The 26,200-nt window shown below is 40.1% G+C and overlaps 1 protein-coding gene across 2 annotated transcripts in view; it reads left to right on the top strand.

Moving 5' to 3' along the window:
- Positions 1-26,200, top strand: part of AGMO (alkylglycerol monooxygenase) — a 136,071-nt gene that overhangs the window by 44,285 nt on the left and 65,586 nt on the right. For both annotated transcript variants that reach the window (XM_080974961.1, XM_080974962.1), the window contains exons 4-10: positions 2,530-2,633; positions 4,703-4,798; positions 11,823-11,889; positions 12,753-12,818; positions 12,899-12,978; positions 13,230-13,364; positions 14,430-14,546. In XM_080974961.1, the coding sequence (XP_080831087.1) occupies positions 2,530-2,633; positions 4,703-4,798; positions 11,823-11,889; positions 12,753-12,818; positions 12,899-12,978; positions 13,230-13,364; positions 14,430-14,546 (665 nt within the window). The remainder of the gene's footprint in view (positions 1-2,529; positions 2,634-4,702; positions 4,799-11,822; positions 11,890-12,752; positions 12,819-12,898; positions 12,979-13,229; positions 13,365-14,429; positions 14,547-26,200) is intronic.

Genomic DNA, 26,200 nt, shown 5'->3' with positions numbered 1-26,200 from the left:
TCATTTCCCTGAAGAATTGGTTTAAGATACTGAGTGCTTCAAGAGAAGATGAATTCTCAAAAACAATTTCTCAGGTTGCATGTTAGGGATATTTTCCTGATGGGTCAGTTAAATAATAGTTTTTCAGTATAGCTGATGTGAGGATTTTGAGGAGCTCAGGAAACAGTCTGGGATAATTTAAGTTGCATCCTATATTATTAGCAGGTCATAATTTGTTGGCTGTCATATGCTAATATCTAACTTACAAGTAGTTTGCAATTTCTCTGGTGTCTTGGAATGAATGACCTGAAGATTCATTAACATATTGGATTTGGTAAATTTGATCTAACAGGTTAATCATCACTCCTAATATACTTTTGGCAGTAGAAGATACCACAGCATTGATGTTTATAATCATATACTTATATAGTGAACAAGATCCCAATTTTTGCCAAATGTTACTTGCTTAATTGTTTCAGCAAAAGTTTACCTTCCCATTGTTACTAAGTAGAGTTCATCTGGCTGCCATCCAGTCAACTTTCACATTATCAGCAGATTTATGTAAACTTCATTCTTTGAAACACAGGTGACCTGAGATTTGTTTAACTTTAAGAAGACAACTACTGGACTCCACCACCCACTTTCACATTATGATGAGTTCAAGACACTCCACAGAGCCTCAGGCTACACATCTGATGGCCATGAAAGACTTGGTCTTTTCAGTTCTTCTTGCCAAATTCCTTCTCAAAACTGTCTCAAAATAGACATACATATCTAAAATTCATAGCAACCAGACCACCTAGACTATTTTAAAGAAGACAGTGTCCTGATATATTTTGGCTATTGATAGTGAGGCAAGGGACATAGAGACAATCAGTATGCATACGCATGGCTGCTGATTGGTGGCTGCCTGCTTCCCTGTCTCCTTAGTAGAATTATAGGAATGGAGGCCTTGATCAACCAACCAGGCATTTAATCATCAGCTCAGGGCTTCTGACCTCTTTCACCATCACACTTAAGAATGGAAATAAACCAAACAAAATGAACAACCCCCATCATTCAGCCCGGACACTAAGGTCCACCTCCAAGGTTCTTCTGGAAGTTCCCTCACTGTGAGACATGAAGTTACAGGGAACCAGGCAGAGGGCCTTCTTGGTGGTAGTGCCCTCCCTGTGGAATCCCCTCCCATAAGATGTCAAGGAGATAAAGAACTACACAACTTTTAGAAGACATCTGAAGGCAGCCCTGTATTGGGAAGTTTTTAACGTTTGTCATTTCATTACATTTTTATATTCTGCTGGAAGCCTCCCAGAGTGGCTAAGGAAACCCAGCCAGATGGGCAGGATATAAATAAAATTATGATGATGATGATGATGATGATGATGATGATGCAAAAAGTGTAAAATTCTCATGATATCCCTAGACAGCAATATTACGTTCAGGGAACGATAGAGAATGAAAGATTACCAATAAAGCATTACTACATAATAAGACGCTTACTCTTATTTAGCTTATCTTTACTGATAAAGATTATATCTAATTGCGCACACACTCTTCCAATTTCTCTTAAAATATGTCCTGAAAACCCTCCCAATTTCCTCGCTTTACAGTTTATTTCTGTATGTATTACTTCAGCTCTTTAAATAGGTAACTTTTCTCACTTATATTAACCCCACTGAGGGGTCCATTAGATATTCTCTCAATCATGTGGGAGCCACTTAATTGTGAGCCGTTCCTACATAGGTCATTTGAATTATCAAGGCACTTGGGCAGTGTGATTGTTTCTTTGCAATTATATTGTTTGATTGCAATTATATTGTTTGATTGCAATTATATGAGCATTTCCTCAAAAGTAAATATTGCTTTATTCAATGGGTGTTCAATGCATAGGATTGTAGCCTCAATCATTTTCCTAGGTGTAGATATCCTTTGATCCTGAGAGAATGTCTAAAGGGATTCTGGAATTAGCTGATTTTTATGTATAAAATGGGACCAGGACAGAGACATCGAGTTCCGCCCAACATTTGGGGGAGGGCTCATTATTTGCATGTGACATTACATTTATGACACACACATGTGACATCATGTGCATCGGGAGGAGGCTGAAAGGTTCACTGCCACTGCAGGGAGGCCTTATAAGGCCCACCCCCTCAAGATCGGGAGCAGCTTAGCTCTGTTCCCACATAATCTGTGGGCGGGATGGAGGTGTCCTCAGCTCCATGGAGTTTGCACCTATCGACTATGATAACTGAAAAAATTATCTCACATCTTACATTACCAATCAATCACTGTCCTCTGCAGGTGATCACCCCCTGCAGATACCACCTTCTCAGGAGGTCAGTTCCATACAATGTCCTTTGTTTACTGCTCTTGGCTCCTTTGAGAAGAAGGGTGGGATATACTGGTAAATTTAATTAATCACCATCATTATAATTTCTGAAATATGTGTATCACATGCTAATTTTTATTAATTGTGATAGTTACTTGATTATAGGAACAAAATGCTTTGTTCTCTATTCCAGAGCTCACATGAATTATTTGTCTTTTCAGAGATTAATTTATTGTGGGCATTACACCAAGCTCATCACACTTCTGAGGACTATAATTTATTCACAGCATTAAGGCAATCCTTCCTGCAGAAGTATGCATCTTGGGTATGTTGCATAAAAGTTAAACTGTTGTGCAATAAAATAATGGCTAAACATGTGTGTCAGTCATCAACTTTAGGGATATCAAATCTATGACTTAAGTAATTAGTAAAATGCTTTATTTACTTTAAACTTCCATGTGGATTCTACTTTTTCTATATCTTAAAGATTAATATATTTGACATAAGTAAATAAAATGAATTTAATACTTAAGTGCAATTGTAACATTTCTATTAACTAAAGTTATAAATGTTGAATTAACAATGAATTAATTGATTTGTATATAAAGAGAATTGTTTTAAATGACATTGAAAGCCTATATATGTATTGTGTGTGTGTTCTAAATAAAATGACACAAAACTACCTTGACAGGCAAGCAAAATTCTTATATTTCTCCCCAATCTAGGAAGTGATATCTATATGTAGGAAGGAGGCTTTGCTCTTAAGTTCCTTTGCTCTAAAGTTCCTTTGGTTGGTTGGGACATTTATAGTGTGTTGTGCTTCTGTGTTAATAGCATGAGTGGATGCCCATGACAAATAGTCAGGGCTGTGCAAGTGAGTCCTAGCACTGGATTAGGGACTGTAGTTGCTACACTGTTCAGGTGCTTGGTGCTGCCAATTCACACACTGTAAGTCACCTAAATTAAGGAAGTGAACCTTTCTTTTAAAATGTAACTAAAAAGGTATTAATACATGGCCACAAAACCGGACTTGAACCTAGCCTTGATCACAAGCCAAAATTTATGGTTGTCACTGACCATGTGCAGTGGAAGGATCTTTGCTGTGATGTCACAGTATGCAGAATGCATTTGAAAAAGTGTGAAGTGATTGTGGACGCAAACGTCTGTTCTCCTCACCTGGTTCTGAGCTTCTGATGTTGGGGTTGCCCCTGTAAAATGGCTCAGAAAACAGTAAATTGAGGTGTGAGGGTTTTTTAAAATCCTCTCTGAGGTTTAATGACATATGGAGCCCGATCCTATGTGTGTTCACTCTGATGTAACTCCCCACTAAGTTCAGATTAGTTTATTCCCATATAGAATTCCCAGGCTGCAAAGAATTGCAACCTGAGTTTCATTTCTTTGCCCTACATCAGGGTGCATAATTTCTCTTAACTATTTAACATAATTTACTACTTACTTTGAAAATTCTGCCATTTAGATTTATAAAAAATAGAATTAACTGTTTTTGTGGTCACTATATATAAGCAAATAGTATGTAACAGCACTGTTGACTGTTTGTGAGACTTGCAATCAAACTAATGAAGAATGACATTAGAAGATTTTACAAAATAATAGTTAACTAATAGGAGATCTCTGGCTTCTGTTTCATAGCAAATGTTTGTGGTCTCCAGTGATGGGTAGCCTGCCATGTTCAAACAGATCCAGTTGAAATGTGACAGTGGTTCTTGTTTTAGATAAATTTGGCCATGCCAAAATGGAAACTAATTAGAATTGCCACAGCCTTTTTCGTGCTTTTGGAAAAAAGCAATGTGCTGTGATTTAAGCATTTTGCATCTCACTAGAATACCTTCCTAAATTCTTTACTTAGAACCTCTTTCTGTTACAAGTGCAGTGAAATAAGACTTGGTTGGATACAAACCCAACTGCTGACTTTTCTGTCATTGAACTTTTCAGATTTTTACCTGATGACATTAATTGAGTGGAGACACATGAATAGCTGGAAAAATATTGTGGACATTTCCAATCCACTAGGAATTCACCCTTAGAGTTTTGGCTGGTTAGCAGTTCCATGGCAGAACAGCAATGAAGGGAACAATTGAGTTAAGCAATTTAAAATAATGAAACGTGGCAACCATTTTAGTTATAGCACATCTTTATCCATACTAAGTTTCAAGAAAGCATATTTCAGAGTATGATGGTATGTATCTAATAACCAGAATAGCAACCAAGGGAATTGCAATGGGTACATTTTCTCTTTGCTGGCTTCTTCTATCTTTGTCATCTCAGGCATGTCTTGAATGTGGAGTTTCCCATAATTCTTTTATTAAATGAATAAAATTATGTCTATTATAATTTGATAGATCCATTTGTTAACTTGTCTTCCTTAATTTTCAGATATTCTACTTGCCCATGGCTCTCTTTATTCCTCCCTCAGTGTGTGCTGTTCATCTCCAGTTTAATCTCCTTTACCAGTTCTGGATACATACAGAGGTAATTTAGGATCTTTAGCAATGCCTAAGCTCTTAGTCTGGAACTGTGTCTTGGAAATCTACTAGTAGCTGATTTATTGTGTAACAGAAGTATTTTTCTGATTTCTTTAAAGAGAAACATATGCTCCTTTTTATTCCTCTCTCTCTCTCTCTCTCTCTCTCACACACACACACACACACAGGCCATTTGGTCCCAATTAGTTTAAAATATTTTAACTTCAGCATATCAAAACAAAGTACTATTTTAGTACTATATTTTTACACTTTTTATTTTAATTGCTGCAGCACAGATAGACTTTATATCTGAGAAAGACATATCAATGAAAATATTTTCAATGATCATCAGATCATTTTGTTAATGATCTAAAATCATGACCAAATTTTGGTGTTGGCCTCTATTGTCCTAATGATTAGCTGCTCATGAAAGTTTCATGTGAACATTGTGTGCATTTGAGCACATATTTGTTAGTCTTCTGTGTTGATAACTAATTAGCCATTATGCTATTTCTCAGGTAAACTTTGTTTCAAGTTTTAGTAATATGCAAGGATTATGTGCTGATCATATTATTTTTCTGCTGCATACAACAATCTATTTTGAATAGCCATACCCCATATTTAAATTAATCCTAGAATAAATAATTATCCTCTACTACAACTGTAGCTTATTACATTACAAAGTGCTTAGTTATTTTCAGTTACGTAGTTCACAGATTGCTGTGAGGAGGCTATACATAGTTCTACAAATGCTTTCTCATCCTGTTTTCAGGTTTCCTGTGCATATTGTTTGGCTTACTTGCTGTGCAGTTACACTTGGCCTTTTATATATAATATAGCCTTAGCTTTTAAAATATTATAAATCTGAAGGTTATACTACACTGGTCTGCTAGTTATAATAAAATACCAAAATCACAATGGGCTGTTAGGACAAATAAAGCAGTCCTGCTTTTTATAAAGAAAAGGGTCCAGGTGTTATTGTGACAGAACTAAATGTAATTTTGTTCAGATGTTGCTGTCTGACAGATGTGAATTCTACATTATATTTAATTAAGTGTTCTTCCATTACAAAATGCCTCTCTCATCTCAAGGCTACCTCTATTGCAACATTAAATCATGTGTTGCTGCCCTGCATGAAATTCCCCCAAAGAAAATATTTAGCTTAGATAAATGAAGCTCCTAAATTTCTAAAATAAATGGTATAGTTGTTCCTCTCAAAATTACTGATATAATAAACAGAAGAGGGCTTTGAAATGCAATACTTCAGGAGCTGAATCAGGCCCTTAAAAGGCTGAGGGAAAGTGTTTATTGATAGTCATTTGAAAAAGACAACATGATAGTGCTTTTGTAACAACTGAAAAGAGGGAGATGTAGGAGGGAATTGCATAAGGCTTTCAACTTGGTTTCTGCTGCTGGTTTTTGGCAAGGTACATACATTCTGCAACCTGCTAACTAATACTTGGTGTAAGAGGTCCATGCTTGCCTTCCTTGCATGCATATGGATAGTGCTTCTTGAATCAGTTGTCAAAAGGTTGTTTTGATTTGGCATGGGAAACATATAAATGCATCACAAGCAGAATAACAGATTCCTGGTTCAGAAATATTCATTTTAATATAATTTAATTTTAATTATAGAGCCTTCCACAGGCATGGGCAGAATAAAAACCAACACATTTATGTTTAAAGAATAATATAGACTATAATAAATAATGCTTTATAGAGGGTGTACACCTACATAATATTTGCTTCAGACCCCAATTTGGCACTTAATGGAACAGCCTAGAATTGTGGTCTGAACTAATTTTTGTGGTCATTGCTCAAGCATCAAAATTTTGTTAATTGAACTTCATGAATAGTTGATTGGGGGTGTGTGGATAAATGAAGGAATTCATTTTCTAGTTGAAATAATTCCCTCGGATTGTAAACTTGACCTTTAGATCACAATGGAGCTGTCCCTCAGCACCTTCTCCCCTCCTCACTCTAGCAGCCTCCTTAAGTTTAAATATAAAAGCTTCACTTTCACAAAGCTGCTCCATTCCCTAAAGCACTGGGTTTGGAGAATGCTGATAAAATCCTCCTCTATGATTACAAGCTAGACCTGTCAATCACAATACTCCTCCACCCATCTACAATCTCCCTGCCAGGTTTAATAATTTGGCCGTGACAAACTGTGAATAAAATAATCCTGAAGGAATGTGTTCTTTATATAATTAGGTCTGAAATGCTAATGAAACATGCCTATTTCTTTCTAAAAGCCATTGATTAGTTTAAAATAGTTCTAATTCAGTTTCTTTATAATTGCACACTTTTTCCACCAAGTATGTTGAAAGGTTTGTTTTTTATTCAATTAAAATCCATATCTAGTTATGTATCACCTGTCTAAAGAAAAGCTTTGAGCTTGTCCAATGGGAAGTAGAACCTTTAACTGAAAATTATTGGTGAAATGGGGGGGGGGGATTGAGTGACAACATTCTGCCTTCAAGATAATTTATTATAAACAGATTTCTTGAAACCCTTGTATTTATTATATAAACAGTTTCTAAGCTTGACTGTCCATTAAAGCTAGGCTTTCACTTCTTCATTCCTATAGTGTAGTTATATCAGAAATTCAGGCGCCCCCCCACCCCCAATTGCTTTATGATCCCTACAGGCCTGATTCCTTTAGCTTGTTTTAGTTCCAAACCAAAAATATTATTGTTTCACTTCTCAATGTGGAAATTTGGAAACCTCCATATTACATGCTAACTGGAGTAGAAAACTGCCTAATCAGATAGGAAAACAGTTGGCGATGAATAAATCAGGGTTTGCCGAAAAATTCAAAGTGCTAAGGCAGGCAGACGAGCGCATATCCTAGGGGTTCTGCCTTTCCCCAGCTTCCCTGTAGAGAATTCACATGACAGATATGGCCACCATGCCCATCTGTATAAATACATGGGTGGGTTGTCTTGAATTAACACAACAACTTTAGTAGAAAAAGCAAATCATGCTTTTATTTTTATGTTTCCTTGCCAGATGGTCTCAAATATGGATTCATATTCCAAAGGGTTGGTTTTTTTTAATCACCTTGACTTTGGTGTAGTAGTTTATAATATTAAGGGAGAACAAAATAGTTGGCTCAGTTCAACCAAATACAGCCGACCATGGCCCTAACCCCACCTGGCATTTTCATTTGTTTTTATATGTTAAGTTCCTGAAAAATTGTTGGTTACATTGCAGGCTACAGATAAAGAACCAAAGTTTAGATAATAATATGAGTCACAGGTAGCGTCGTAGCTACTTTACATATGCAGCCAAGAGTAGCACAGGTCTTCTTTACCATATGCAGGTGGGCTGTTGAGGCATCAGTGTATTATTCAGGCCCAGTAAAGTTATACTGTTGGTAGTATAAGAGGTGCAACATAAACTCCTCTTATCTGACCCATGTTCTGGGCACCACAATTTAAGAAGGATATTGACAAGCTTCAACGTATTGCGAAGAAGGGCGACCCAGATGATAAAGGGTCTGGAAACCAAGCCTTATGAGAAACGAGGGAATTGGGTATCTTTAGCCTGGTAAAGAGATTGAGAGGAAATGTGATAGCCTGCATCAGATATCTAAAGGACTTATCACATGGAGGATGGAGCAAGCTTGTTTTCTCCTGCTCCAGAGGCTAGGATCCGAATCAGTTGCTTCAAGTTACAAGAAAGGAAATTCCACCTAAACACCAGGAATAACTTTCTTACAGTAAGAGCTGTTCGACGGTGGAACAGACTTCCACAAGAGGTTTTTTTGTAGCAGAGGTTGGATGACCACCTGTCACTTAGGATCTAGTTGAGATTCCTGCATTGCAAGGGGCTGGGCTGTATAATAATAATAATAATAATAATAATAATAATAATAATAATTTTATTATTTGTACCCCGCCCATCTGGCTGGGTTTCCCCAGCCACTCTGGGCGGCTTCCAACAAAGATAAAAAATACATTAAAATGTCACACATTAAAAACTTCCCTGAACAGGGCTGCCTTCAGATGTCTTCTAAATGTCAGGTAGTTGTTTATCTCTTTGACATCTGATGGGAGGGCGTTCCACAGGGTGGGCACCACTACTAAGAAGGCCCTCTGCCTGGTTCCCTGTAGCTTTGCTTCTCGCAGTGAGGGAACCACCAGAAGATGACCCACAGGGTGCCTTCTAACTCTACAATTCTATTATTCTATCAAAATGAAACTAGGAGATGTGCTGCCATGGTTCTCACACCTTCACTGTAACTGATGTACCCCATTTGTTCTGGATCTTCATTGATAAACCTCCTCCTCCACAATCCAAGAAGCAGAATCTTTATTCAAGTGACCTGTGTGCATTTTGCAAAACAGCAGAACTAAGGATTCACGTTGCAGTGGTGACAAGAGGAGTTAGGCCCCAAAATGTGACATTTGCCTTAGATTTCAAGTCATGACTGTTTATCATTATTTAAACAAGAACAGTATTCAAGTCTACAGATAGAAAGCAGTAAAGATTTCCTCATGTGTTGACATGACTTTGAGACAGCAAACATGCCACAAAAGATGCCACAAAGTTTTCTATCCCCATAAAGCTAGCTTTGCTATTTCAAAGAAGCAAGTTTATTTTACATTGATTTCATTTGTCTTTTTATAAAATATGACTTTTTCTGTTCCTCCTCCTTAAATAAAGTATACACATAAATGCCTTGGACTTGACATACAGTATATGTAGTGCAATACTGGTAGTTACTACATGAATATTCATGACTGAAGATGCATCTTTTTGAAGGACTATGAAGAACTTTTGTAGCTTTTGGAATTGTAAGTTTTAAGGTTGATAAATAGCTCATTGTTACCATTTGAGTGTCAAAGGATTAGTATTACATTTCCTTTCCCTGTTTATGGATTGGGGATACCAGAGGAATACAGTGCACACCATAGTCCCAGTGCAGCAACGAGTGACTTGTAAATGGGAAGAAACTTCTGAACACATCTGTCCGTTATGGAGACTACCTTACAAATGCAAGATGGTGCTGCTGTGGGGAGAGGATGCATATCCTTCACCCAAGGGTGTGTGAGAGCACTGCCAAACAGATGTTCAGCATTTTCAGTTCTGACAGTATCAGTCACCTGTTTGGGTGGGATGGATTCCAGCTTTCCCAACCACCACCACCACCTCCAGCAGGTGGTCAGGGCTGACAGCATCAAAATTTTGTTCGTTGGCAATGAACTGCAGCCCACTGCTATGCATGAAAATCTCTGGATTAGGGCCAGAACATAATATGACCCTCTTCAAAGGATTAATATTGCAAGCAGTGATGTTAGCAGGGAAGGGAAAAAATCATTAAAAAACATCTACTTAGATCAAAATGTGCAGTTCTAGCCCACTTCTAAGCTTACCCAAAACATATAACTTGGTTCATAGTACTCCTCATGTTGGGAACCCAAATATGATATATTTTTGCAAAACTATTTCAATATTTATTTTAAAAACAAACCAAAACTAAGCGGTTGAAGGTTAGGTGTGGTCTTTTAGAGAAACCACTGTGAATCAAGGAATGCCTCTATTATTTTATCATGGCTTCAATCTTGTTCTCACTTACCTGAGAGTATGCCCAGTTGAATTCAATATGACTTAATTCTGAGTAGACTTTTATGGGACTGTACAGTGAATCTAACTAGCTGTCACCTTGTTTATAGCTGTAGAACTCTCTTGCTGGACAAATGATGGAAGTTGAGCTAACCTGAAATATTAACATTTTTCTTACTCTTAGGTGGCCTTTTGGGGCTTGGAGATATTTGCTGGCAGTTTTTGTGGAATTCAAATGTGAATGCTTGTGCTGTTTATTTGGTTTAGAATAAAAATTAATAGTCTGTATTCTATTGTCAGTCTTTTTGGAGTCATTTTATACTAATCTGTTGTCTAAATAAGCTTATTCATTCAACATATATAATATGTGCACAACTAAGATGCATCTGGAAAAATGAGCAAGTGTCTGTACTGCTTTCAGTTTGAACTATATAGCTGCTTTACTGATGGAGCAAATTTCATTTAGAAATTACTGGTCACCTCTTCAAATTAGAGAAAAATAAAAAACCATGTATAAAACATCTCTTCTGCTGCATTAAAGTATATCTTTGAGATAAAAAGTTCCATTCATGATGGAAATGATCACATTCTTATTATTTCCTTTTATCAAGGTGATAGTTTTCAAAGGAGTCCTTTGTTTCTATGTTTTGTGTGTGTGTGTTGGGTTTGTGAGCATGGCTGACACTGAACATAAACTGAAAATGTGAGAGCGGTGGAGACTCTTGCAGTGGTTAAGAAATGACCTAGGGCCAGGGAGATGCAACTTCTCACTCAGCCAAGAAGCTTGCTGGATTACCTTGGACAAGTTACCCTCCCTCAGCCGAGTTTACCATACAGCAGGGATGGGGAATCTATTGTTCGGATGCGAAATACATCCATCCAGTCTTTTCTACCTGGCCCTCAAAGCTGCCCCCTGGCCACACCCCTCTCCAGCTCTGCTTTATACCACAAATATTTCTGCATGGCTGGAATGTGTCATCGAACTCTGATAAGCCTCTTGTCTAGGTAGAGGATAGTGAGGCATGTGCACAGAAACTAGTCTACTGTACAAAGGCAAACTTTACATTTGTTGCCATCACTGGCAAGTGGCCCTTGGGAGGTTGCCCTAAAGGGAATGTGTAGCCTACAGCCTGGGGGGAAAAAATACCCACTCCTTCCTTACAATGTCATTGCGTGGGTAAAATGGTTGGGGTCACACATATGTTGCCCTTCGCTCTCTGGAGAATAGGATGGGATAAAAATGTAAGATAAAATTGCAATAATATGACAAAACCCTGTCTTGTGTGAATAGAGGTTGTCCTCAGTGAATCTTACATATCATAGTAGCTTTCTCATCTTCTCTTATGAATATTTTGTTCAGGATGGCCATTGACATCCAAATTATCCCTCTGCTCTAAATTTCTCCTGTGGCATTGTCTACTGTTTTTCTTTTTGTTAACAAGATCATTGTTTTTTCCAAGGTTATTAAGAATCTCGGCCCTTTGGAGTTTATTCTCAACACACCTAGTCATCACAGAGTACATCATGGTAGGCAATATTAGTTCTGTGTTCATGTTTGTATTATTTTTAAAAATGATGTTTTATATGAAGGAACGGAATAGCAGGAGCAGTTGTAAATGAGAATTTTTCTATTACTGTCTTAATAGCAGTTCTATAACATTTTAGATTCCCGCCCCCACTTGTATTTTTACATCTCACACAGGAAGTCAGTGTTATCCTTGATATTCCTTAGATGTTTGTGCCCCATTAACTTCTGCCATAAATATATCAACAAGCTTGTACTCAAATTCTTCTCAAATTCCTCAGCCCTAACTGCATGTGACAATGTCAGTGTTATCGTAACACCATATCTTGTGATGTTGTGCTATCACAGTTGTATTTTGAACTTTTAATATTTGATTAATAATATATAAAGGCATTTCAGAAAGCCTCTCCATTTTATTAAATGGTATGTGAATAGCCATTTTGTTACTTTCCAAAACATTTCCTGCTTCAAAGACTGAAGAAAAATAAAGGAAATATCTCGCCCCTTATTTAACTCACCATAAATCTTACAAAACAGCTTAAATAATTTTTTACAGTGCAACACTACTCTTAAACAGTTTTTTCAAAAATGTATCAAAAAGTAACTCCAAATGTATTTCTATTATTTTTGTAAGCATGTTTGAAAAATGCCTTAAGCAGCTCGCAGTATATAACCCAGAGAAATGTTATTAGAAGAGAAATGATGCAAGAGGTTTTAAAGAAATGCTCAGAATCATGGCTGTGTTATAATTTGTTTATGAGGAAATGTATTTCGAGAAGCTTATTTAAAGAAAAAGAATTGATAAAACACAATGTATTCTTCAAAGGCATTGACAAAGTTGGTTGCAACATTTCTCCCCAAATAGGAAGAAATCCATACTGCATTGATAAGAACTATGGTGGCACACTGATTATTTGGGACAGGATTTTTGGTAAGTGCAGTTAATTATTTTTCTTAACATTAGCTTTGCAAGTGGTGATTTTATTCTCAGCTTTTTTTCCTTCCCTGCAGGGACATTTGCTGCAGAAAATGATAAAGTTGTATATGGCCTAACACATCCAATTAACAGCTTCGAACTTTTCAAGATTCAGGTAGTCCATCTGCTCTTCTAACCTGCTTGTGTGCTTTACTATTACATTTGATTTCATGGGTTGAATTCAGTGTGTTTCCTATTACTCCTTTGCTTTTATTTGATTTTTTTTGGTTCATTGACATAGATATGAATTAAGCTAGTTTTAGTCAGCCTCTAGCAGGGTGGGAAATGTTAAGCTTCAAGTATTCTCATTAACAGAAGAAAGTGCCCCTGCACAGAAATGTCACACTGATTATTCTATCATTACAGTTCCATTATTGTGTTTATATATGGAAAACATTTTGGAATACTCCTGGATTCTGCAATAAGCTTTCTGTCCTGTTCAAGGGCCCAGGATGGGGGCCAGGCAAGCCAAGACTTGGTCTTATGGAGGACATCCCAGAGGTAAGTATAGCATGGATTTCACTTCTTGGTTCTGTAAATTATGTTTTCATAAGGGTTCAGTCTTCTGCATGCTTACCTAAAAGCAAGCCACATATTGGTGGGATAGAAGCAGGATCCTGAGCAAACTTACACAGGAACACTCCTTAAACCCAACTGAGTGAAAAATAAAAAAATGGATCTCCCATACTGGCATACTGCACCCAGGTAGGATTAGCACCACCTCATGCTCAAGGCAAGACCTTAGTCAGCTCCTAGGAACTTTCAACTGTGCTCCTGGAAGCTCTTCAGTTTTAGGTCCCTGCCTTTGGTTCGAGCAGCAGCCCAACAGTTTAGTCCATCAACACAGCGCAAAGCCCTTTCAGCCTTACTAAAAGCTCCTTCAACCCCTTGTGTACAATCTCTTTCTAAGCACTTGATTACACAAGGTTCTGATCTTCAAGTCGGTTTATCCTCCTTGGGCTGGTGGCTTTGCAGGCAGGCACCCTATCTCCCCTATGAACCAGCCTATTGCTGACTGGATCGTACCCCTGCCACCAAATTGGCCAGTGGTGGCAGGTATGCAGGGGGCATTACCTGGGCATGGTGCCAACTGACCAACACCCAGGGGAAGGATAAATACATTTTTTTTTTAATGTAGAAGGTTGAAATGTATATTTGTTATATGGAAAATAAATATGTTACCAAAAAGTGAGGGAAAGGGAGAGTAGAACCTAATGAGCTATGTGTGCAAATATTGCATTCCGTTAAAGAACAATGGGAAAAAATGACCCTCTAGATGTTACTGAATTCCAGTTTCCATCAGTCACACCCAGCATTGCCAATAGTCAAAGATGATAGGAATTGTAGTCCAGCAACATTAGGATAGCAACAGGTTGCCCACTCTGCCCTATAAAATAAATCATTTGTACAGATTAAAGGTTTCAGCTGCTCTTCTACTTAAAATAAAATAACAATAAAACATGATGAATAGTGAATTTTAACTACTAAATGCAAAAATGGAAGAAAAGTTAATTTGTGATTGAATAAAGACTCTGATTTGTTTGTTTTGTTTTGTTTTTAATGTAGGTTACTGGAAAGGAAGTTCCCTACAGCCCCACATTACCAAGCTACCTTTGTGTCTATGTAGTTATGCATTTTGTCTTAATACTGGGATTTTACGTTGATTTGACTGATACAAAATATGTAAGTATAATTTACACTTATTTAAATAAGCTGTTTCATGATACTTGAAGATGGTGCAGATACAGTGCAAATAAAGTATGTTTCTGTTAAAACTGGATGCATGAAACTGAAAACACTGGTGGATAGTATAGTTATTTTATGCTTACCTATTTTGTGGGTCAAGATGGATTTATCCTATCTTAATGTGAACATAATTTTAATGTGGTAAGAGATTTCTCATTTTTACTGATAGCTCCATCCTGACATTTCCCCCCATCTTCTGTTGTAATCCTTTAGTCATTCTTTAAACAGTGTAAAAAAAAAAACCCACAGTTCCCGCAATGGACTGCATAAAAGTTCTTGTTTCAAGACCCAGATCCTAGGCATGATACAGAAAGTCAAGCTAAACAGAAGGCTGAGCTTCAGAAGCACTCTAAAACTCCAGAAGGAACTATCATAAGAAGAAAGCATTTATGTGAATAATATAACTTGGCATTTAACTTCAATATCAATTTTCCACTACACAGAGTTATGAAATGCCCATAGACAGAATTGGAACCTTTTTTACTTGGCTATGTCACAAATGTGGCATTGATCCATAAATAGACACAACTGTTTTCCTCATTTTTAGACATATGTTCCATTCCATAATAGCAATAATGCACTTGAAGTTGTGCAGAATTATTCTCAAATTATTATGTTTGGTCTGATTTACATGTATACACAAAGTTTTAATGCATTAGCTTTGTTTTCTCAGTCTGGAATTATTTACTTGTAGGAGATAAGAAATAACAAAAGAAACTTTTTTCCCATAAGAAAACATTTGGTTAGATCATTCTTTCACTAAGAGGTTTAACCTGAACCCCAGCAAAAAGAACTTGGTTGATTTACATATTAGTGAGAGGTGCATTTGGCTGTTGGTGTCTGAGACAGTGACAGCTTTGTACCTTAATGTTCACTCTGGCCAGTTTTATTGTTTTCCCAAATTCATTTTCACACCTCCAATTTGTTTCCCTAATGCAACATTAAGTATCAGTTGGTTGGCTTGAAAATTTCTCAACTATGTTGTATTTTTAAAAATCACTGTCTTTGATAAGATTATAACACTGAAACATAGATAAATCCATGAGGTTAAATAAAAATAACTATTCATAACTCTTTAGACCGGGAGAAAGAACCTCTACCTATAGGCCAATCCTGGCCCACCAGTGGGTCCAGTTTGGCCTGTGAAACCATTTTCCCCAAACCACTCTCATCAATGCATATGGGGTTAAATAAAATGTTGGCTGTGCATGCCTCTTTCCAGCTGGGAACAGGTGCATGCAGTCAAGGCATCACTGCCAATTGGAAATAGTATGATTGGTACTTAGCTGAAGTGTAGGTCTATATGACATCATGGGGTTACTGGGGCCTCTTTCTAATATGGACCGCAGTATAATTTTATTCCAGTTTTGTTCCATTCATGTTTCTGGCCGTATTGGCCATTAGATAGGCCGACGGTTTATAGGGAAACTAGTATTTTCTTACGCCTTGAAACTCCTATGACTGTTTGAACTTGGCAAGTCAGCAGAACTGATTGGGAGCTGAATACCTTCCCAAAGAGTCTTCGCTCCTGATTACGGTGGAGTCATAGCCCAACATAGTGACCCCATGATGCCTTATAGATCTGTGCTTCAGGTAAGTACCAGTCGTACTTTCTCATCTTCAAAGATTCCAACTAAACATCAGGAAGAACTTTCTGACCGTAAGAGCTGTCATTCCTTGGAGGTTTTTAAGCAGAAGTTGGATGACCATCTGTCATATATGATCTGTCAGAAGTCCCTACCAGCATTAATGAGCGATTCTCAAGCCTTCAAATAAAGCTCACTAAAAACCAACAGCTTACTATTATAAGCGCTTATGCACCAACACTGGATGCCGATGAAGACATTAAAGAAAAATTTTACTCTCAGTTGGATACCGTCCTATCAGAGATGCCTAAGGAAGATAAAATTATCATCCTGGGTGATTTTAATGCAAGAGTTGGGCGAGATTTCAATCTGTAGCCTGGGACTATTGGGAAAGAAGGAGCTGGCAACAGCAACCAGGACGGAATCTTACTTTTGACAATATGTGCGGTGCACAACCTTGTTATTACCAACACACTCTTTTGAAGAAAAATAAATTTAAAACTTCATGGAGGCATCCTCGGTCAAACCACTGGCACCTCTTAGACTATGTTATTGTCCATACTAAAGATCGATGTGATGTGCTCCTTACCAGAGCTATGACGAGTGCCAACGACGGCTGGACAGATCACTGACTATTATGCTCCACAATGGCTATCAAGATTATACCTCAACACAGGCTTCTAGGAAGGAAACCAAAGTGCAAAATGAACACTCAAGCCCTTCAAGATCCCATTAAGTGGGATTGCTTCCAAACAACTCTTAAGGACCATCTGCTTTCAGAATTCCCTAATAATATCGAGGATCACTGGACTAAGCTAAACACATCCATTATTGCAGCCTGTGAACAAACTATTGGATACCAAACCAAGAAACACCAGAACTGGTTTGATGAGAATGACAGTGAGATTGAACACATGATTGACAAGAAAAGGAAGGCGTTTCAAACCTGGCAAAAAGATAGAAACTGTGTCACTAAGAAAAAAACCTATGCCAACACTAAGGCTGAGGTTCAAAGAAGAACCAGAGAACTAAAAAACACCTGGTGGATAAAAAAAAACTCAAGAGATCCAGCACTTAGCCGACACTCGTGATGCAAGTTTCTTTAAAGCCACAAAGACCATATGCCCCCTACGTTCAGCAGATGGTACCACACTTCTAAAAGATAAAGAAGCTATTGCACTGTGCTGGAAATAACACTACCAACATCTCCTTAACCGCAACTCCCCCGTAGCTGGTAAGGTCCTTTCACAAATCCCACAAAAACAAGTTAGAGATGAGCTTGCAGTATCTCCAAATCTGGGAGAATTGTGTACAGTTATTAACCAAATGGAAAAACAACAAAGCCAGTGGACCTGATGGGATACCTTCCGAAATCTTAAAATTGGGTGGAATTGAACTTACACAACAACTTCACAAGCTCAACAAAAAAGTCTGGGAAGGAGAAGCGATCCCAGCAGACTTTAGAGATGCCAAAAATTATCAATCTCTTTTTAAAAAAGGTGACAGAACTGATTGCGGAAACTATTGAGGCATCTCTCTATTAGCTGTGGCCGGCACATTCTTGCAAAGATCTTAGCAAACCGTCTCTTAACAATATCCGAGGTGACCCTTCCTGAATCCCAAAATAGTTTTCGGCCTTCTAGGAGAACAGTCGACATGATTTTCACCGCTCGACAGCTTCAGGAAAAATGCAGAGAGCAAAACCAACCCCTGTATATGGCATTTCTTGACCTGACTAAGGCTTTCGACACTGTAAATTGTAATGTCCTGTGGACTGTCCTTCTGAAAATTGGCTGCTCAGATAAATTTGTAAACATCATTCAGCTCCTCCATGATAATATTACAATATAATATAATATAATATAATATAATATAATATAATATAATATTATCGCAGATAACAATGGCTCTCAAAGTGAACCATTCACAGTGGGATCAGGTGTTAAACAGGGTTGTGTTATTGCTCCAACTCTATTCATTATTTTCATTGCCATGATCCTACACTTTGTGGGCCATTAAATCCTGCCGTCCAGTCAGCGCTTCCCTGTGTAGTTCTGCTTGGGGCTGACCTGGGCAGGAAAACAGAGTCGCAGCAGTCCTGCCGTCCGTGTGAGATAGAGGGATAAATCAAGTCCAGAGACAGTTCTTTACAGCAATGTAAAGAATGGCAAAGAGCCTTGGCGAGATACATCTGGCAGGGAAAAAGACCGCGAATAAAAATGAAAATACTGGTAGATAAAAAAGAAAGAGCGGGTTTCTCCCTTCCGGACTTATGTTTATACTATGAGGCGGCGTGTTTATCGTGGTTGAAAGACTGGATAACGCTAGAAAACAGAGACATCTTGGATCTTGAAGGCTTCGATAACAGGTACGGGTGGCACTCGTACCTGTGGTATGAAAAGGTGAAAGTACATAGAGGCTTTTTAAACCATATTTTTAGAGGGCCAATATTCCAAGTATGGGAAAGAAATAAAAACCTATTGGAAAGGAAGACACCCTGGTGGATCTCACCAACAGAGGTGTTAACGGTCAAAAAAGTTAATATGGAAGGGAAGAATCCTACCTATGAAGAACTGACTAGGAAAACGGATCAAGGTATAAAACTTAGACCCTATGAAGAGATTAAAAACTCATTTACTGGGTGGTTGCAATACCACCAGGTAAATGACCTGTTAAAAGAAGATAAAAAGAAAATAGAATTCGAAGATAAAAAATCCAAATTCAATGTGGAAGTTGTTGAAGGAAAGAACAAAATACTGTCTAGAATATACGATATTTTATTGGAGTGGTATACAAAAGACGAGGGGGTGAAGGAGGTTATGACTAAGTGGGCAATAGACATTGGCTATAACATCGATTTTGAGAGATGGCTAGAATTATGGAACACTAACATGAAGTTCACGGCATGTATGGCATTAAGGGAAAATATGTGGAAAATGATATTTAGGTGGTACCTCACACCAGTGAAACTGGCTAAGATCTATAGGTTAAAGAACAAAAGATGTTGGAAATGTGGAGAAGTAGATGGTGACTTCTACCATATGTGGTGGTTATGCAGCAAAGTGAAAGGCTTTTGGGAATCGATTTATAACGAGCTTAAAAAATTTTTTAAATACACGTTTCCCAAAAAACCTGAAGCCTTTCTGCTAGGAATGACAGGTAAAGAAATCAAAAAAGAGGATAAGGTACTATTTTTATATGCCACAACAGCCGCAAGAATCATGTTAGCACAAAATTGGAAAACGGACGCCATACCTAATATAAGTGATTGGCAGATTAAATTAACAAATTATGCCGCGCTCGCTAGAATAACAGGAAGAATAAGAGATCAAGATGAACAGAAATTACATGATAATTGGATTAAATATTGGATATATATTGGGACTAAACTTTAAACGACACGGGATTGGAATTGGATTGGAATAACTCTAACAGTAAAAGGTTATTATGTAAAAGAGATAAAATACGTGAATATAAAGTCTATTTGATACTTAACAAAGGAGTGGAAGGAAGTTCAAGGCTTGGCAGAGCCTAAAATAAATGTATTTATGATTTATGGAATGAATATATTATGTGTAATTTAAGTATTGGACTTTGTATAAGTTTATATGTATATATGTATAATACCAATAAAAATTTATCAGTTAAAAAAGGAGTTTTAACCCTGTAAACTCCAAACTCCACACCACCTCTTGTCCTGCATCTGGGGAAATAAGCAACAATGCTCACCCCAAACACAGACCTTCACAGAACTCCTCGTGCTTCTGGAAGGTTAACGGTTTTGTGAAACCACCAGCGAGGTTCTTGGTTGAGGGACAGTATTTTAGAGCAACTAGCCCCTCACGAATGCTCTGACACACATTCTGAAAACGTATGTCCAGATGTTTGGTCCTGGCCTTGAATTGCGCCGTCTCGGCCAATTTGAGGCACGGTTGATTGTCTTCATGCACCATGACGGGAAGACAATGTTCTCCACAGAGTTCCTGGACCAAACACACACAGAACTCCAACTCTCTGCAAACCTCAGATAGCGCACTGAACTCAGCCTCAGTAGATGAAAGCGCTATGAGACTTTGCTTCCGGGACCTCCACCCAACTACTGAGTTCCCAAACGTCACCACTAGGCCTGACACTGATTTGCGGTCCTCAAGGTTAGCCCAATCTGAATCCACCCATGCAGTCAGCTTGACACCGCCCTCAGCTGACATCTTGAGGCAAAAACTTTGGTATCTTGCAGGTAACGTAGCACCCGTTTAATACCATTCCAGGCCTGCACACTAGGACTTGAAGCCTCTCTACTGAGCAGATTGACAGCAAACGCTATGTCTGGTCTGCTCCACTGTGACAGATACAGCAGACTACCCAGAGCTGACTGAAAGAGTTCAGTATTTTCGAACACAGCGCGTTCTACTTGCTGATATTCTTTCACGTAACCAGCCTCCATGGGTGTTCTGCAACCTGCACACTCAGACATCCTGAACTTCTCAAGCAACTGCTCAATCTTACCTTTCTGGCTGAGCAAAAAGCTTCCATCTCTTGCTCTCGTGATCCCTACGCCTAGATACGACTTGACATCTCCAAGCTGCTTGAGCATGAACCATTTTCCAAGCTCCCTAGCAAACTCCTCCACTTGTTTACTTGTCTGTGCCCTGATCAAGATATCATCAACAAAAATCTGAGCAGCTTGCTGCATTTCACCTGAACCTCTAAGGTAAAGACAGCTGTCCACAACACTTCTCCTGAAACCTAGATCTTCTAAGGCTTCATTCAAACGCATGTTCCAATTTCTGACAGATTGGCGTAATCCATAGATGGATTTGTGCAACCGCCACACGGTGCCTGGCACACTGACTCCAAACCCTGGAGGAGGAAGCATGTACAACTTCTCCTGGAGGTCTGAGTTCAGGTAGGCAACATCCACATCAAAATGGTTCACCTTCCAATGTCTCTGTGCAGCAACTGCTAAAAGCGTCCTCAAAGTCTCAGCTCTCGAGGTCGGCGAATAGACCTCCGTGAAGTGGACACCCTTCTTCTGTGTGAATCCTTGGGCTACTAACCTAGCTTTATACTGTGGTTCTCCAGCTTCTGTGGGTTTAAGGCGGTAAACCCATCTGCAACTGACAGCCTGCTTGCCAGCCGGCAACTGTGTAAGTGAGAACACACCAAGAGACTCCACTGAGTTCATCTCCTTCTGCATTGCCTCACGCCATTTGCTAGCTTCTTCCTGAGGCAACTTCTGAACATCCTCAAAGGATTCAGGTTCACATCTAGCCACACCTACCCAGACGCTAGTGGCTTCGTACCTTTCTGGTGGCCTTCCCTTCGTTGACCTTGCTGACCTCCTCAGTGTGAACTCTGGAACTGCGCCTGATTCACTTGGGCCAGCCACACCATCCCCTGTGTCAGAAACCTCCCCCTCTGACCTGCTGCGCCTTTTAGGCCTCACAGCTGGGTTTGCTGACAAGGATGGCTCACTCCTTGGCTCAGACTTGACAGAGACCTGTGGAGGGGTCTTGGGACTCCCCTTTGGAGAGGTTTGGAGCCTCTGCCTTGGAGATCCTGGATCTGGACTCTGTGGCTGTGGACTGTGCACCTCAGCAACAGGTTCAGCTTCGTCCTCCTCCTCTTCCTCATCTGAGTCAAACAGAACATCCGGGTTCCCGTGAAGACGTTTCCACTCACTCTGCTCGCAAAACTCAGCACTGCCGCTAATAAGCAGCTTAGACTGGTTGCCAGCAGGGTATGCGAAACGCCACGCCTTTGAGCCCGGCTCATAGCCAACAAAGATCATTTTCCTAGATCTTGGTTCACCTTTTCTGCGAGTGGCCTTTGGAATGAGGACCCAAGCCTCACAGCCAAACACATGCAAGAAATCCACTTTGGGTTTCTTCCCATGCAGCAGAAAGTAGGGCGTGTCTCCCACACTTGAATTGAACAGCCTGTTCTGAACAAAGCATGCCGTCTTATAACTCTCGGCCCAAAAGCGCTGTGGCAGACCCGAGTCTGCCAGCATAGCATTCGCTGCTTCCTGTAGGGTGCGGTGTTTTCTCTCCGCAATCCCGTTCTGTTGCGGACTGTAGGGGGCAGTCAATCGATGACTGATACCTTTCTGCCTGAAGAAAGATTGCAGCGCAGAACCTGTGAACTCCGCCCCCTGATCAGATTGAAAGGAAACCACCCTGGCGGAGAAACGCAGCTCTACCGCTGTGATCCAATCCCTGATCAGTGCAACTGCCTCCCACTTGTGTTTAAGTGTAAACAGCCAGGTGTGTCTCGAAAAATCATCAATCAGAACCAAAACATGCTTCGGTCCACTCAAAGAAGCTACCTGCATCGGCCCACATAAATCTGCATGAACCAGCTCAAAGGGTTTGCTGGTCCTCCTTTCTGACCTGGGATATATGCATGTCGTGACCTTCGATTTTTTACAAGCTTGACAATCTAAGTATTTATCACATGCCTTGAACCCACACCCAATTGTGTTCTCTGCGGCTTTCTTAATATATGACCACCCTGCATGTCCAAATTGTTTACAATTTGTTTACAAATGTAAACAATCATGGTGTGGTGGTACATTTGCACACTGCACTTGTGTTTCTTCAGGGGACTCTGCAACAGTAGCATCAGTGACAGGTATCTGCACCAGAAAGAGCCTGTCCTTCCCCTCAACACTGTAGAGCTTCTTCCCATCCCTGTAGAAATAACACATGTTGTTAGTAAACACCACATCAAACCCATCAGCAATAAGAGCTGATACACTTAAAAGAGAATGGGCAAGGTCGGGGACCACATAAGCTTGCACCTCATGATCTATAAAAGGACAGTATAAAAAACCAGTCTGAGTTAACTGTCTCTGAGAGCCATCTGCCATCGAGACAAAACGTCCAGTTTTAACTGTCTTGCAATTTCTCAGGAGCCCACCAGATGGCACCAGGCTGTGGGTCGCTCCCGTATCGACAACAAGAGATGAAGTGGCTCTCTGGCTGTTTTCCAAGGTTGCCATGGCGATGCTCACACCCCCACCGGGGCCTCTGCCAGTGTCCTTCCTGGCTGCCATGGTTGCAAGGCTTTTGCTGGTGTTCTCACGCTTCGCCGTCTGAGAACCGTTGCTTATCTGCCTTAGCAAGTAGCTGACCTTGCATTCCAGCGCCTCTGCAGAACAATGCCCTTCACTGTTGGACTTCGCCTCAGAGCACAAACAACTCTTGGAGACTTTGGCTTTCCCAGAGCTCTTGGAACGGCCTGCACGGCCTGCACCCCCACTGGGTGCCCAGCTGCCTGAGGAACAGACTGCAACTGCCTTCCTCTTCCCAGCTCTCAGCCTCTCTCCCGGACCATCACACAGACGTGTCGAAGCATAGAAACAGTTTCCCGAAACAGTCCCAGCCCCCACTGGGCTTGGTGCTCTCTCTGGGCATCTCTCAGCCCCCTCTGGTCTGGCTCCCACTGCGGCCTGACATGCCGTCTTCAGTGCCTGCCACGCGACCCAGGGCTTCTTCTCTTGAAGGTTTGGCAACAGCCAAGCATCAATGCTGGCCCTTAAAATGACTAGCACCCTTTGCTCTCTTTCCAGAGCATCAGCCACGTCAGCTTCACAAGCTTCCACTGTGCCTGCAGACCTCTCACTGGGCTGGGCAAGAACTGGTTCAGCCTGCGTACATTCCCATAGCTGCTTCCCTTCCAGCCAGTAGTACATGCGCTTACTCCAGTCTTCCCAATTGGCCCCATTCAGTCTTTCACCGGGGTAGCTCTCATGGCCTTGCTGTGGCTGAGCAGCAGCCATCTTCCTCCCCCCAGGGATTAAGCATACTCACGCGTTGCCAGCTAGCTGGTCCTCTGAAGCAGCCTCCTCTTGGCTCCGCTCTCCACCAGCGTCTCCCACTGCCCTTCCTGACAGGAGCTCAAAGCAGCTCAAAGCTGGCAGCCTTCTTCCTCCTCACACTTGGCAGGAAACACAGAAGACCCATAACCTTTGGCCATTAAATCCTGCCATCCAGTCAGCGCTTCCCTGCGTAGTTCTGCTTGGGGCTGACCTGGGCAGGAAAACAGAGTTGCAGCAGTCCTGCCGTCTGTGTGAGATAGAGGGATAAATCAAGTCCAGAGACAGTTCGTTGCTATCTCTAAAAGTGTTTATTTACACAGCAATAAATCCATCAGAACTTTCCGGCATCACTCCGTGCTAAAAGCACACACAGCTTCCTTTGCAGCGTCTCTCAGTCTAAAGTGAAACCAACTCTCACAGACAACACAGACAAAGTCTGTGACGTAAGGCCCTGCGTCAGGCCACTCCCCAGATACAGGACACCAAGGAGTTTTAACCCTGTAAACTCCAAACTCCACAGAAGGGAAACTCCCCACTGAGGTAGAAATCATATATTGAACAAATAGAAAGCTCTTCAATCTGAGCAGGCTGAAAGCAAAGAGTAAGGTCACCATAACTTCCATCATAGAGCTTCAGTATGCTGATGACAACGTAGTGTGTGCATGCTCAGAGCATGACCTCCAAACCATCCTAAATATCTTCGCAGAAGCTTATGAAAAGCTTGGCCTGTCGCTCAACATCCAAAAAACCAAAGTGCTGCACCAACAAGTACAAAATAACCCCTCTGCAGCACCAGAAATCCAACTTAATGGTGTAACGTTGGAAAATGTCGATCACTTCTCCTACCTAGGCAGTTATTGTTCCACAAGGGTCAACATTGATGCCGAAATCCAGGATCGCCTGAGCTCTGCGAGTGCAGCTTTCTCCCGATTGAAGTGCAGAGTGTTTGAGGACTGGGACATTTGCAGAGAAACCAAAATGCTTGTTTACAAAGCTATTGTACTACCAACCTTACTGTATGCTTGTGAAACATGGACCACTTACAGACGCCATCTCCAACTTCTTGAAAGTTTCCATCAACAGTGTCTCTGAAAAATCTTACACATCACTTGAGTAGACAGGCGAACTAAAATCAGTGTACTGGATGAAGCAAAAATCACCAGTGTTGAAGCAGTGATTCTTCAACATCAACTTTATTGGACTGGTCATGTTGTGCGGATGCCTGATTATTGTCTTCCAAAGCAACTACTTTATTCTGAACTTAAAAATGGAAAGTGTAATGCTGGTGGTCAACAAAAGAGGTTTAAAGACTGTCTCAAGGCAAATCTTAAAAAAAAAAAGTAGTATAAACACTGACAACTGGGAAACACTGGCCTGTGAACACTCCAGTTGGAGAACAGCCATTACCAAAGGTGTCATGGGCTTTGAAGACACTCAAACACAGGATGCAAGGGAGAAACGTGCTAAGAGGAAGGCACACTTGGCAAATCCACACCGTGATCAACTTCCACCCGGGAACCAATGTCCCCACTGAGGAAGGATGTGTGTATCCAGAATTGGCCTCCACAGCACTTACGGACTCATTGTTAAAACCGTGTTTATGGAAGACAATCTTACTGGGTTACGAGTGATCGCCAAAGAAGAAGAAGAGGAGGAGGAGGAGGAGGACGAGGAGGAGGAGGAGCTGAGATCCCTTCATTGCAGGGGGGTCGACTAAATGACCCTTGAGGTCCCTCCCAACTCTGCAATTCTATGATTCTATGAATTTTTTATTTCCATTTAGTCTTTTGAATTTGTCATCCTATCATTTCTTTCCATCTCTGAGTATAGCTAGGGTCTCATTTCTCCTTCACCATAAAATAAAATGGAATAAGAGACAGCTTTTTTGACAACCTTTGCTCTTTTCCCCCTATATTAATATTTTTTTAAAAAATCATTTTCTTAATGCAGCCTTTTGAAGTTTCAGCCAGTTATTTTAAAAATCCCTTAACTGGAAATATTCAAATATGGGGGGGGGGGGGAATTGTTTCCATCATAAGGGCAAGTTGTTTAACATGGTTGTCCTCAAGCTAGTCAATATATTTGGTTAACCCTGCTTGCTGCCAATTGATGAACATCATTTTTTAAAAAAAACATTTTTATTAATTTGAGGATCAAATAATACTGAGGCCATTGGGAATTGT

Source organism: Podarcis pityusensis (assembly GCF_964106645.2).
Source record: "Podarcis pityusensis genome assembly, chromosome: 12".
NCBI lineage: Eukaryota > Metazoa > Chordata > Lepidosauria > Squamata > Lacertidae > Podarcis > Podarcis pityusensis.
Note: the sequence above shows the minus strand (reverse complement) of the source record. Positions and strands in the feature narration are given on the sequence as shown.